This window comes from Salmo trutta, chromosome 24, assembly GCF_901001165.1.
Source record: "Salmo trutta chromosome 24, fSalTru1.1, whole genome shotgun sequence".
Lineage (NCBI taxonomy): Eukaryota > Metazoa > Chordata > Actinopteri > Salmoniformes > Salmonidae > Salmo > Salmo trutta.
In genome coordinates this window covers 19,708,443-19,722,216 of record NC_042980.1, presented here as the reverse complement: position 1 = coordinate 19,722,216, position 13,774 = coordinate 19,708,443, and the positions used below count along the sequence as shown (strand labels likewise).

General features: G+C 42.7%; 1 protein-coding gene across 6 annotated transcripts in view; it reads right to left on the bottom strand.

Moving 5' to 3' along the window:
• Positions 1-535: 535 nt before the first annotated feature.
• Positions 536-13,774, bottom strand: part of LOC115160873 (tyrosine-protein phosphatase non-receptor type 4) — a 102,690-nt gene continuing 89,451 nt past the window's right edge. For all 6 annotated transcript variants that reach the window (XM_029711359.1, XM_029711363.1, XM_029711364.1 and 3 more), the window contains one exon: positions 536-3,035. In XM_029711359.1, coding sequence (XP_029567219.1) covers positions 2,835-3,035 — 201 coding nt within the window. In that variant the 3' untranslated portion in view covers positions 536-2,834. The remainder of the gene's footprint in view (positions 3,036-13,774) is intronic.

Genomic DNA, 13,774 nt, shown 5'->3' with positions numbered 1-13,774 from the left:
GCATCATGGTAGTCAGTGTAAAAAAGTTTTTAAATCAGATCAAATATCTACTGTATCCTCTCCATTTAGCAGCAGCGCCACTCACTGGTCATGTTGATGGCTTCAGTCTGGTCTTCATGATGTCATCATAATATTTTCTGCCATGGATATCCATTGATTGACAGGGATGAGACCAGACTGTACCTGTGCACTTCTTTCAAACATACTTGATACTTACAGAGAGCCTCTTAGACGCCATGCAAACAATGACATCTGTCTAACGCAGGCTGTTAGAACTTGCAAGGTTGATTACATACGAGCAGAAATGCTATGGTTTTAGGCTTTGTATATTGATGCTACTTTCTAAATCATTTTAAGCATCAGTCCCATTTCTGGAATGTAGAACTTGGAATACAGGTATGTGTGTGAATTAAGACAGGAGTGCTTGAGAAAATCTGTATGTACCATGAATCTATTATCAAAACATTGCATTGACCTCACTTTTGCAGTGTGGAAAAGCAACGTCAGATGAAGCAATTTATTTCATGCTTTCAGACAAGTTTTAATAGTTTTTAATAAATCTTATAAACATATTCAAAGCACTGTCAAATGACAATATCAGAAAGAAAAAACAAAGCACAACGAACAGAGCAACTGAAAACAAGTGTTTGAAACAGAAGTAAAATCAACTTAATGGAGTGAGTTGGAAGAAATGTAAGCTTGCAATTTTTCTTCTATTTTTAAACACACAAGTTGTCACGTGTCATTCTCTATATAAAAACATTTTAACTCACAAATGATTTTCCCTTTTATTTTAAAGATTTTTTTAAAATATACAACATTGTATTTACATGGTCGAGTATATTTACAAAAAAAAATAAGCATCACTGTGTAGGTTTGAGTTTTTGTTCCCTACAGGTGTCTAAAAACAAATAAAATGATAAATATAAAGTAAACACCATTTTATGTTTCTGACATATTCAGTAGCAGGCATGGCTACCCAGTCATCTGCAAAGTGCTGTCTATTCTCAAGAAGCAAGAACCGTTTCTTTCACAAAAATATAACACAGCCACCCTCCCATACCTATCCCACCCTGCTTCCCTCCCCTCCTGCCTCCAAACAGCACCCCACAGTACCCTGATACACTATCATAACACTTTGAACAAAGCTCAATTCTGGACATTTATGAAAATAAAAATGCGATGGTTCTGGAAACCCAAGTCTTGTATGTGGCATTCTGTAGTCTTGCTCCTATGATGCATCATAATCCTCTCAGGCATAACAGAGTGAGCGGAATCCATGCATTATTTCATAAAATAAAAATAATCAAAATGACAGTTTTGTGGATTCCACACAGTGGGTTGATGAACGACCATAGGGGACTGTGTGTAAGCCAGGTGAAAGGGAGCAATTTAATTCATGGGCTTCTCACAGCGTGGTCATAATGTATTTATTTCCAATGTACGTGCTATAGATGCATCACACAGTCACCCCAGGTCAAGAAGATGGAACAAACTATGGCAAATAAGTTTACAAGCAGGCTTCACCCCAGACATTAACATTGAGTTAGTAATGAGTGTCAGCCAGGTTATGGTGAAATGGCAAGGGGTTAGCGAATGGTTACACGGCATGACACAGAGCCACAGCAGCACCAGAGACAGGACATAATATACACACACACACACACAAGAAAAATTGCGGAGTCACAGAGACACACCACATAACTACACTGACGGTCCCACACACATCCAGTCTAAACATACACATGGTTGTGCAGAATAGTGCATCGGAGAAGGTGCCACTACCTGCAGTGCCAAGATGGCAGCAACCAATGAAACAAAGCAAGAAACAGCCTCTCATGAGAAGAGTAGCTAAAACTATAAAGAAGCTGATAACTCCAATACAAGAACTGCTGAAAATGACAATACAGTTGAACCAGTTTGAAAAGGACACCTCGTGCAGCCTGATTTTTTTTTACAAAACATGTTATAACTGTGTTGGCTACAACAAATGCCCAGCAATGTGCACCTAAAACACCCTTAAGTGATTATCATTTCCAATAAAAATTACGTGCCTTAAAGCCTCTAAGTACCATTTAAATATATTTTAAAAAATGTGGGGGTTTATAATTACTATTTGTTGAATGATCCTAGTGTTGTTGGATTGAATTCGACAGACGCACAAAGACAGCGAGAAATGTAACTTAAAAAGGTTGTTTTAAAGTCAAGTTTCCCATTTGATAGCTTTATTTGCCATGGTGACTGGGGACTTTATGAAATACTGTAGCTTAGAGTAGATCCACCCCCTGCCAAACTGGACAGTTTAACATGCCAATCAACGTCAGTCAATGGCTCGTTTGTTCTATGCAAAAACCAAGGCATAGTGACACAACAGCCACACGGTTAGCTAGGGTTAGACAAAGTGCTCTGATGTGTGTCTATTGTCATAATTTGACAAGAAAAGCAAAAATTATAATAAATTAAAACCACTCACTATAAAGTAAAATTCTCACTACTTTTTACTATCTATGATTTCATTTGGGAAGCATGAAGCTAGGACTCGCACTAACATTTGTTCAGTGGACAGGGTTTGACACAAACTAAAACACAATAAATACTATTTGAAAAAGATACGGTCTCTCTCGATCGGCCGGAGGGACAGAAGAAAAGGCATGTCCGTCTACATAACATAAATGGATTCATTTGTCAATGATTTTCAGTTTTTTGTCGGCATAAAGTGCAACAGTGCTTTGTTCTCTCCTTGGCCCATGGCAGTACCCATGGTAGCCAGGGCTCTTCCTCCATGGTGCTGGGCGTCTCACTACAAACCCAGGTCAGGTCCAAGGGATTAGAGGTCAGGGTTCAGGGCATTCGCTGGTCACGCTGGTCTCACTTGTCACACTGGTCACACTAGCGCTAATGCTAATGCTAACATCTTCCTCTTCCTCTTCTCCATTTTCTTCTACTTCTCTCTGGTATAGGTTGGACTTCAGGGGTTTGACCATGCCTTCCTCATAGACCCTCAAGATGGCTTCACACACAAACTTGTACTGGCTCTGAGGACACAGAAGAGCAAGAGGGGAAGGAAGAGAACATCAGTAACAGTAGGAGTTAATGGCAAGGCATGAGTAAACAAGCCAGAGCAGCCAGTGATTGGGATAGAGGCAGCCAGGGGTGAATAAACAACCTGAAAAGCCAACTTCCCTGAGGTGGGAAGCAGTGGTGTGTGCGTACATGCAGTGCATTCGGAAAGTATTCAGACCCCTTGACTTTTTCCACTTTGTTACGTTACAGCTTTATTTTAAAATGACTCTCCACATATCCCATAATGACAAGGCAAAAACAGGTTAAGAATTTTTAGCAAATGTATTAATAAAAACAGAAATACCTTTTCTTTTTTACATGCGTATTCAGACCCTTTGCTATGATACGCTAAATTGAACTCCGGTGCATCCTGTTTGCATTGATCATCCTTGAGATGTTTGTACAACTGGACTGGAGTCCACCTGTTGTAAATTAATTGGACATGATTTGGAAATTTACACAACTGTCTATATAAGGTCCCACATTTGACAGTGCATGTCAGAGCAAAAACCAAGGCATGAGGTCGAAGGAATTGTCCGTAGAGCTCAGAGACAGGATTGTGTCGAGGCACAGATCTGGGGAAGGGTACCAAAACATTTCTGCAGCATTGAAGGTCCCCAAGAACACAGTGGCCCCCATCGTTCTTAAATGGAAAAAGTTTGGAACCACCTAGACTCTTCCTAGAGCTGTCTACCAGGCCAAACTGAGCAATTGGGGAGAATGGCCTTGGTCAGGGAGGTAACCAAGAAACCGATGGTCACTGAGAGCTCTAGAGTTCCTCTGTGGAGATGGCAGAACCTTCCAGAAGGACAACCATCTCTGCAGCATTCCACCAATCAGGCCTTCATGCTAGAGTGGCCAGATGGAAGCAACTCCTCAGTTAAAAAGGCACATGACAGCCCACTTGGTGTTTGCCACAGGCACCTAAAGGACTCTTCGACAATGAGAAACAAGATTCTCTGGTCTGATGAAACCAAGATTGGACTCTGGCCTGAATGCCAAGTGTCACGTCTGGAGGAAACCTGGCACCATCCCTATGGTGAAGCATGGTGGTGGCAGCGTCATGCTGTGGGGGTGTTTTTCAGTGGCAGGGACTGGGAGACTAATCAGGATCAAGGGAAAGAAGAACTGAGCAAAGTACAGAGATCCTTGATGAAAACCTGCTCCAGAGCACTCAGGACCTCAGACTGGGGCTAAGGTTCACCTTCCAAAGGACAACGACTATAAGCACACAGCCAAGACAACGCAGGAGTGGCTTCGAGAAAAGTCTCTGAATGTCCTTGAGTGACCAAGCCAGAGCCCAGACTTGAACCCGATCAAACATCTCTGGAGAGATCTGAAAATAGCTGTGCAGCGATGCTCCCCATCCAAACTGACAGAGCTTGAGAGGATCTGCAGAGAAGAATGGGTGAAACTCCACAAAATACAGATGCGCCAAGCTTGTACCGTCATACCCAAGAAGACTCGAGGCTGTAACCACTGCCATAGGTGCTTCAACAAAGTACTGAGTAAAGGGTCTGAATACTTATTTATGTGATATTTCAGTGTTTTTGCTTTGTCATTATGGGGTATTGTATGTAAAAAAAAAATTATGGTATCCATTTTGGAATAATGGCTGTAACATAACAAAATGTGGAAAATTTCAAGGGGTCTGAATACTTTCCGAATGCACTGTATGTGTGTACCCATGTTTGTCAGTATGTGCGTGTGTAATTGTACAAGGGAAAGAGGGTGAGTGTGTGAGAACATGTGTACTTAGATTATTGTGTACGCGCACACTTAGTTCAGCGTGTATGACTGGAGGAAGGAAACGCATGAAAGCCCCTTTTTGATTTGATTTTACCCTAGTCTCATTAGCATGGTCTCTTACTACCCCCTCATCTTCCACCATTCCTCCCCCTCATCCTTCCCCTATCCCCCCCAGACCCTGAGGGTGTGCTAGCCTCATTAGAGCTCAGCACATCCTAATGAAATTACAGCTGCATCATCATCTCTACCTCCTTTAGCCTGGGTCTCTGGGCTGAGCACGGGGCCAAATGGCACTCATGCAGTGTTCTCTAGAGAGAGAATATAGTGTGCTTTCCAAATGGCACTCTATTCCCTATATACTGCACTACTCTTGAACAGGGCCAATTGGGCTCTGGGTCTAGATGAGAAATAGCCAGACCTGGGCAGAAAATAGTTGTATTTTGTAGTTAATACCCGAGGTAGTCAAATATATTTCCTATTAAGTTTAGCTAAAAGGCAACTTTTCTTTGATATTCAAATAACAGTTCTCAGAAAACCAAATAATATTTGAAGGTATTTGCTCCTGTATGGCTCAATTGGTACAGCATGGCGCGTGCACCGCCAGGGTTGTGGGTTTGATTCCCGGGGCCACCCACATGTAAAATGTATGATTGATGACAAAGTTGCTTTGGATAAAAGCATCCGCTTGCATGCATGCATAAAAGCATCTTGCATGCAAGCAGATGCTTTTATCCAAAGCAACTTTGTTCGAATGCACCTACCAAAGTATTATGTAACTAATAAAATGTTGCTCCAAAATAATTCAAGTTTTATTACATAGGCACAAGAACAGTTTAATGTTAAGTGTTACTGAGAATGCTAACAGTAACAAAATATGGATATTAAGTGTCGAATGGAAAATAAATATCCCAAAACCGCCTTCTTGAATGAACTACAGCCAAGGGAGTTGGAAAATAATGTTTGTATTCTGACTAAACTATCCCTTTAAAAGATTGTGTGCGTTTGAAACAAAAAAACACCTGCCCTCAGTAGTAGTTATTGCTAAGCATCCAACTTGTTGTTCGCAATGCTTGCAAGTGGATTTGAATTTCTCTGCAGTATTTTCAGATATCATTAAATTAATTGCAGCTCTTGACCTTTTCAGTGGCATGTTGAAAGAGTCATACAGTAGTTGAGCGTCACCTTATTTATCTTGACACAATATGATTTATTAATTTGTTTGTCTTGATTATGTACACCTGGGGCAATGGACAATCAGGATAATGGATATTTACAGAATGTTCATACAGAAATATATTGTGTAGATAAAATATGACTGTCAGATAGATTGGAATAGTTTAGGACATTGTGTTTGCTATTCATTTTATTTCCCTTTTCAACATGCAGTTCCAGATACAGCCCTGTATCTGGATATACAGTGCATTCGGAAAGTATTCAGACCCCTTGACATTCCACATTGTTACGTTACAGCCTTAATCTAAAATGTATTAAAATAAAACAAATCCTCAATCTACACACAATACCCCACAATGACAAAGCAAACACAGGTTTTCCAATTCTTTTGCTAATTTGTAAAAAAAGTATAAAAAAAAACAAAAAGCATTTACATAAGTATTCAGACCCTTTGCTATGATAAGCTAAATTGAACTCCGGTGCATCCTGTTTGCATTGATCATCCTTGAGATGTTTGTACAACTGGACTGGAGTCCACCTGTTGTAAATTAATTGATTGGACATGATTTGGAAAGGCACACCTGTCTATATAAGATCCCACAGTTGACAGTGCATATCAGAGCAAAAACCAAGCCTTGAGGTCGAAGGAATTGTCCGTAGAGCTCAGAGACAGGATTGTGTCGAGAGACATATCTTGGTAAGGTTTCCAAAAAATGTCTGCAGCAATGGAGGTCCCCAAGAACACAGTGGCCCCCATCATTCTTAAATGGAAAAAGTTTGGAAAGACCAAGACTCTTCCTAGAACTGGCTGCCTGGCCAAACTGAGCAATCGAAGGAGAAGGGCCTTGGTCAGGGAGGTGACCTGGAACCCGATGGTCACCCTGACAGCACTCCAGAGTTTCTCTCTGGTGATGGGAGAACTTCCAGAAGGACAACCATCTCTGCAGCACTCCACCAATCAGGCCTTTATGGGAGAGAGGCCACATGGATGCCACTCCACAGTAATAGGCACATGACAGCCCACTTGGAGTTTGCCAAAAGGCAACTAAAGACTCAGACCATGAGAAACAAGATTCTCTGATCTTGTGACACCAAGATTGAACCTGGCACCATCCCTAATGTGAAGCATGGGGGTGGCAGCATCATGCTGTGGGGATATTTTTCAGCGACAGGGAGACTAGTCAGGATCGAGGGAAAGATGAATGGCGCAAAGTACAGAGAGATCCTTGATGAAAATACTCAGGACCTCAGACTGGGGTGACGGTTCACCTGTCATCAGGACAACGACCCTAAGCACACAGCAAAGACAACGCAGGAGTGGCTTCGAGACAAGTCTCCAAATATCCTTGAGTGGCCAAGCCAGAGCCCAGTCATGAACCCGATCAAACATCTCGGGAGAGACCTGAGAAGAGCTGTGCATTGACATTCCACATCCAACCTGACAGAGCTTGAGAGGATCTGCAGAGAAGAATTGGAGAAACTCTCCAAATACAGGTATGTCAAGCTTATAGCGTCATACCCAAGAAGACTCGAGGCTGTAATCGCTGCCAAAGGTGCTTCAACAACATACTGAGTAAAGGGTCAAAATACTTATGTAAATGTAATTATTTTTTTTTGCAAAAAACTTTTTGCTTTGTCATTATGGGGTATTGTGTGCAGGTTTAGGAGGAAAAAAACAAATACATTTTAGAAGGCTGTAATGTAACAAAATGTGGAAAAAGTAAAGGGGTCTGAATACTTTCTGAATGCACTGTATTATAGCTGGTTAGGATGGAGCAGGGTATATATATTATACAGTTTAGCCTCTAGTCTCTGTGCTGCTGTGCCTTTTTGTTGCTACTTGGCTACCTGCCTTTTACTTTTAATAACAGTTTAATCAAACTCTGTATTTAATATGTTTACTAACATCTTTGTTTTGTCTTCATTTTTTTTCAATCAAATTTTCGCCCATGGACGCTTTATCTGGACATGGATCTGGAGGACCTCCACCAGCTGAAACTAAGTAACATTGTACCTTCTCATTGCAGTTGCTGCTCTCATAATATACAGGACAATTATTCCCTTATGGTGAGAATAGCAGTGTAGCAAGCTTGGCTTCAGACAAAATCCTTACGCAAGGGCAATTTAAGGAAAGGATGAAACCGCGTCTGTGCCACCAGTGAATTCAGTTAGTAGTGTTAATCCCCCCGCACAGTCCCCACAACCTGACAATTTTTTCATGGCTTCTGGAAAGAAATGCTGTCAGCATGCTCAACCGGCGTTACTCATTCAGCCGATAGAAACTTTCAACCGGTTTTCCCCACAAGCAACCAGTCAGAGTCCGAGTCTTCTCAGGTCACTCCTCCACCCGTTACGGGGTCTGAGCCGCCGAATCCTCCCACCATTAGCGCAGACAAATTTAAAACCCTATTAATTGGTGACTTCATTACCCGCAATATTAGACTTAAAAATAATCTTCAAGCGATCATAAATTGTTTACCAGGGGGCAGGGCTGCCGATGTAGAGGCTAATATGAATATTGCCAGAACTGGCAAGTGTAGAGTAGAGGGATATTGTTATCCATGCATGAACCAACGATGTTAGGATGAAACAGTCAAAGGTCACCAAGCGCAACACAGTTTCAGCGTGTAACTTAGCTATAAAGACGTTGGCATCAAGTAATTGTCTCTGGCCCCCTCCCAGTTAGCGGGATGATGAGCTCTACAGCAGACTCATACAACTCAATCGCAATTTGAAAACGGTTTCCTGCCCCTCCTAAAATATATAATTCGTTGATAATTGGTCGTGCCTGGACTCACCTACAAATGGGTCCAAGCCTGGCCTGCTGAAGAAGGATGGACTCCATTCTAGTCGGAGGGGTTCTCTCATTTTATCTATCAACATAGACAAGCTCAAACTTTTCTAGCGCCACAATGAGCTAGGATGCAGGCCCGGCAGCATGCTGTTAGCCCGCCTGTAAGCTTAGTGGAGTCTGCCCCTAGCACAGTCAGCTCAGTTTTCCCCATTGAGAACGTGTCTGTGCCTTGATCTAGGTCAGGCAAAACTTAACATGGCGGTGTTCGCTTTAGCAATCTCACTGGAATAAAAAAAGATTGTGATAACGCCTCACATCTCAAAATGGGACTACTTAATGTTAGATCCCTCACTTCCAAGGAAGTCAGTCAATGAACTAATCCCTGATCATAGACTTGATGTGATTGGCCTGACTGAAACATGGCTTAAGCCTGATGAATTTACTGTGCTAAAGGAGGCCTCTCCTGGTTACACTAGTGACCATATTCCCCGCGCATCTCAAAGGAAAAAGGTACATTTACGAAAAGACTGCATTTTGGTATTTTGAGGTTCTAGTCATTAAATCTATGCAGCCTGCTCAATCCCTTTTTACAGCTACTGTTTACTGGCTTCCTGGACCGATACAGCATTCCGCGCTGCACACACAAGCTTGTTAGCTATCTAGCTTCTCTAGTCCAAAGTTAAGCCAACTTTGAAGTTCCTCCATAAAAGCCACTCCTTTGTAGGTATAATTCTGTGGTCCTAATTCAGATAATGCATGTCATCACAAGATGCCTAGCGCTCCAAGCCAAACCTCATCCACCCACCCTCTCTCCTCCAGCAACATTTCAGGTACATCTCGTGCCCTACACTTGTCTTTCATCACGCATGTAAACAACTCACTGAGTTATAGCTTGCCCGCTCTATGGCAAGCTGCTCTATCCACATTGCATGATTAAATTGCTACATCAATGTTGAGCTAAACAAAAAATAAATAAAAAAGGAGCGATGTAATGGTACTCTTTTGGGGTTCGAACCGGTTCAGAACTTTATTTTGCTGGTCGTAACAGTGGAACGGAACCCCACTCAAAATAAAAAAATATGTTCCGAATGAAACGATTGGAAAATAATTTCAGTTCCAAACTGAGACACTAGTTTTTTTTTTATCCTGTATCTCTCGACAGATAACTTAAAATAGTCATGGCCTCTAAACCTTCCAGCTATTTACTGGACCCTATTCCAACTAAAATACTGAATGAGCTACTTTCTGTGCTTGGCCCTCCTATGTTGAACATAAACGGCTACCTGTCCTTCGGATGTGTATCAAACTCCCTAAAGGTGGCAGTAATAAAGCCTCTCCTGATAATGCCAAACCTTGACCCGGAATTATTTTTAAACTAAATTGGCCAATACTGAATCTCCCATTCATTTAGAAAAGAAAACTGAAAAAGCTGTAGCTCAGCCACTCACTGCCTTCCTGAAGACACATTATGTACGCAAAATGCTCCAGTCTGGTTTTAGACCCCCATTATAGTACTAAGACTGCACTCGTGAAGGTGGTAAATTACCTTTTAATGGCATCAGACCAAGGCTCTGCGTCTGTCCTTGTGCTCCTAAGACCTTAGTGCAGCTTTTGACAAGGTCGACCACCACATTTTTTGGGAGAAATTGAAAACCCTAATTGGTCTACGCAGACAACTTCTTGCCTGGTATAGACATTATCTGTCAGAAAGATAGTTTCTCTGTGGATGGTTTGTCCTCTGACAAATCAATGGTCAATTTCGGTGTCCCCAATGTTCCATTCAAGGACTACTATTGTTCTCACTATAGACACACTCAATAGCCAGTTAAATTAGGTACACCACCCCGTTCAGGAAAATGGTTCGCTCCTACAGACAGCAGGTCACGCCGTGGTTTGCTATATAAAGGCATTCAGTTACTGTTCGATTGGACATTAGGATGGTCAAAACGAGTGACCTACGCAACGTTGAGTGTGGTATGATCATCGGTGCCAGGCACACCGGTTCCAGTATCTCAGAAATCGCCGGCCTCCTGGCCATTTCATGCTTGACAGTGTCTAGGGGGTACTACAAAACAAAACAAAAATCCAGTCAGCAGCAGTCATGTGGGTGAAAACAGCTAGTTGACGAGAGGTTGAAGGAGAATGGCAATAATTGTGCAAGCTAACAGGCAGGCCATATACAAGCAAATAACAGTGTAGTAAAACAGTGGTGTGCTTTACGGCATATCGGAATGCACAACTCGCCGGTCCTTGTCACAGATGGGCTATTGCAGAAGACAACCACACCAGGTTCCACTAATATCAGCGAAAAACAAGAAGAAGCGGCTCCAGTGGGCACGACATCACCAACACCGGACAACTGCCTGTTCCTGTTGCGTCATGCTAATGGCAGGATCTGGCGTAAACAAAATGGTCCCATCCTGTCTTGTGTCAACGGTACAAACTGGTGGCGGTGTAATGGTGTGGGAATGTTTTCCTGGCACACGCTGGGTCCCTTTATACCAATTGAGCAACATTTGAATACCACATCTTGTAGAATCCATCCCGAGGAATTCAGGGGGTCCAACCCAGTACTAGATGAGTATACCTAATAAACTGGCGACTGAGTGTATGCTACCTCTTGGTGACATCATTCGGAAACACTCAACTTTCACTGCTATGCAGACACACATCTGTACATTTTGATGAAAAATGGTAAAGCCTGTGTTTTAGACAAAAGTGGATGGCTGACGAACAAATACAAAATATTTCAAGAGCATTTTATTCCCATCTTTGTAATATTGCAAAAATCTGAAACTTCCCATGTTTTTGTCTCTTCTCTGGCTACCCAGATGAGGCACTAAATAAACTTCAGGTAGTGCTAAATACATCTGTTAGAATATTGACAAATTGTATCATATTACTTCCAGTGTTAGCCTCCCTATACTGGCTTCCTGTTAAGGCTAGGGCTGATTAAGGTTTTACTGTTAACCTACGAAGCATTAGATGGACTTTCTCCTACCCATCTCTCCGATTTGGTCCTGCCGTACATACCTACACGTGTGCTACGGTCACAAGACGCAGGCAAACAGCTGGAGGCAGGGCTTTCTCCTATCGAGCACCATTTTATGGAATGGGCAAGGTCTCAAAAGTCTTCATTGAAGACTCAACACTTCAGTAGGTCCTATGATTGAGTGTAGTCTGGCCCAGGGGAGCGAAGGTGAAAGGCAAGGCACTGGAGTGACCACCCTTGCTGCCTCTGCCTGGCCAGCTCCCCTCTCTCTACTGGGATTCTCTGCCTCTAACCCCATTATGGGGGCTGAGTCACTGGCTTGCTCGTGCTCTCCCATGCGGTCCGTGGAGGGGTACATTACATCATGCCAGGCTTTTTTCACTATACTCTACTTGAGTGGGTTGAGTCACTGACGTGACGGAAAGAAGGTATACACAAAGGTGCTACAGCAAAGCTAAAATGAAAAAGGGGAAATCCGGTGCTCGACTGAGGGAATTGAAAATCCCAAAAAACATTCCTTACCCCAAGATAGGAGCACTGTTGCTGCATACATTTGATAGATTTATTGACAGGACAAGTAAACAAATCGGCTTACGTTTCCGGCATTATTCGCCTTCAGAGCCTTGACGCGAACTTCCTGTCCGGTTTTGTGCTGCCTCTGGCTCGTGTGGCGAGGGAGATCTTCGTGTCTTAGGATAGTAAGTTAGTGGTCTGTTTATATCCCTTTGGTGGTGTGGGGGCTGTGCTTCGCATATACTGCCCCCCACCCGTTGAGTACTGAAGTGCATAAAAATCATCTGTCCTCGGTTGCAACACTCACTATCGAGTTCCAAACTGTCTCTGGAAACAACGTCAGCGTAAGAACTGTTCATCTGGAGATTCCTGAAATTGAAGCCCAAGTATCACCAAGCGCAATGCCAAGCGTCGGCTGCAGTGGTGTAAAGCTTCCCGGCATGGAACTCTGGAGCAGTGGAAACACGTTCTCTGGAGTGATGAATCACACTTCACCATCTGGTTATCCGGCGGATTAATCTGGGTTTGGCGACCTGCCCGAATGCATAGTGCCAACTGTAAACTTTGGTGGAGGAGGAATAATGGTCTCGGGCTGATTTTCACTTTTTGGGCTAGGCCCCTAAGTTCCAGTGAAGGGAAATATTAATGCTATAGCATACAATGACATTCTACATGATTCTGTGCTTCCAACTTCGTGGCAACAGTTTGGGGAAGGCCCTTCCCTGTTTCAGCATGACAATGCCCACGTGCACAAAGCGAGGTCCATACAGAAGTGTTTTGTCGAGATCGTTGTGGAAGAACTTGACTGGCCTGCACAGAGCCCTGACCTCAACCCCATCGAACGCCTTTGGGATAAATTGGAACGCCAGCTGTGAGCCAGGCCTAATCGCCCAACATCAGTGCTCAACCTCACTAATGCTCGTGGCTGAATGGAAGCAAGTCCCCACAGCAATGTTCCAACATCTCGTGGAAAGCGTAGAGGCTGTTATGGCAGAAAAACTCCATATTAATGCCCATGATTTTGTAATGAGCTGTTCAACGAGCAGGTGTACACATACTTTTGGTCATGTAATGTTTTAGTGTTCTGCCTATGATTTTTTTGTTGTTGAATGACTGTTAGGCCACTTCTGGTGACTTTAAAGGACATTCTACTCCAAAATGCATGAAAATGTAATCATGTTATCCTCCTTTGTACTTGACAGTGTTGATGAAATAAGAACACTATACTAATCTCTTCCACACTTGACATTGGGAGGTGGTACATATATATTAGGAAATACATTACACTGTAGAGCTGGTTAGGATGGAGCTGGGTACAGTGGGGTCTGAAAGTATTGACACCCCTCATGACTGTATAAAATAAATTATCTAAATATTGACCATTACCAATAACAGGGGACGTTAGCATGTCTTGGGGGTGTGATCTTTCACCTTTGAACTCTCCCACTCATCATTATTCACAATTAATTCAGGATTATACATAATCATGG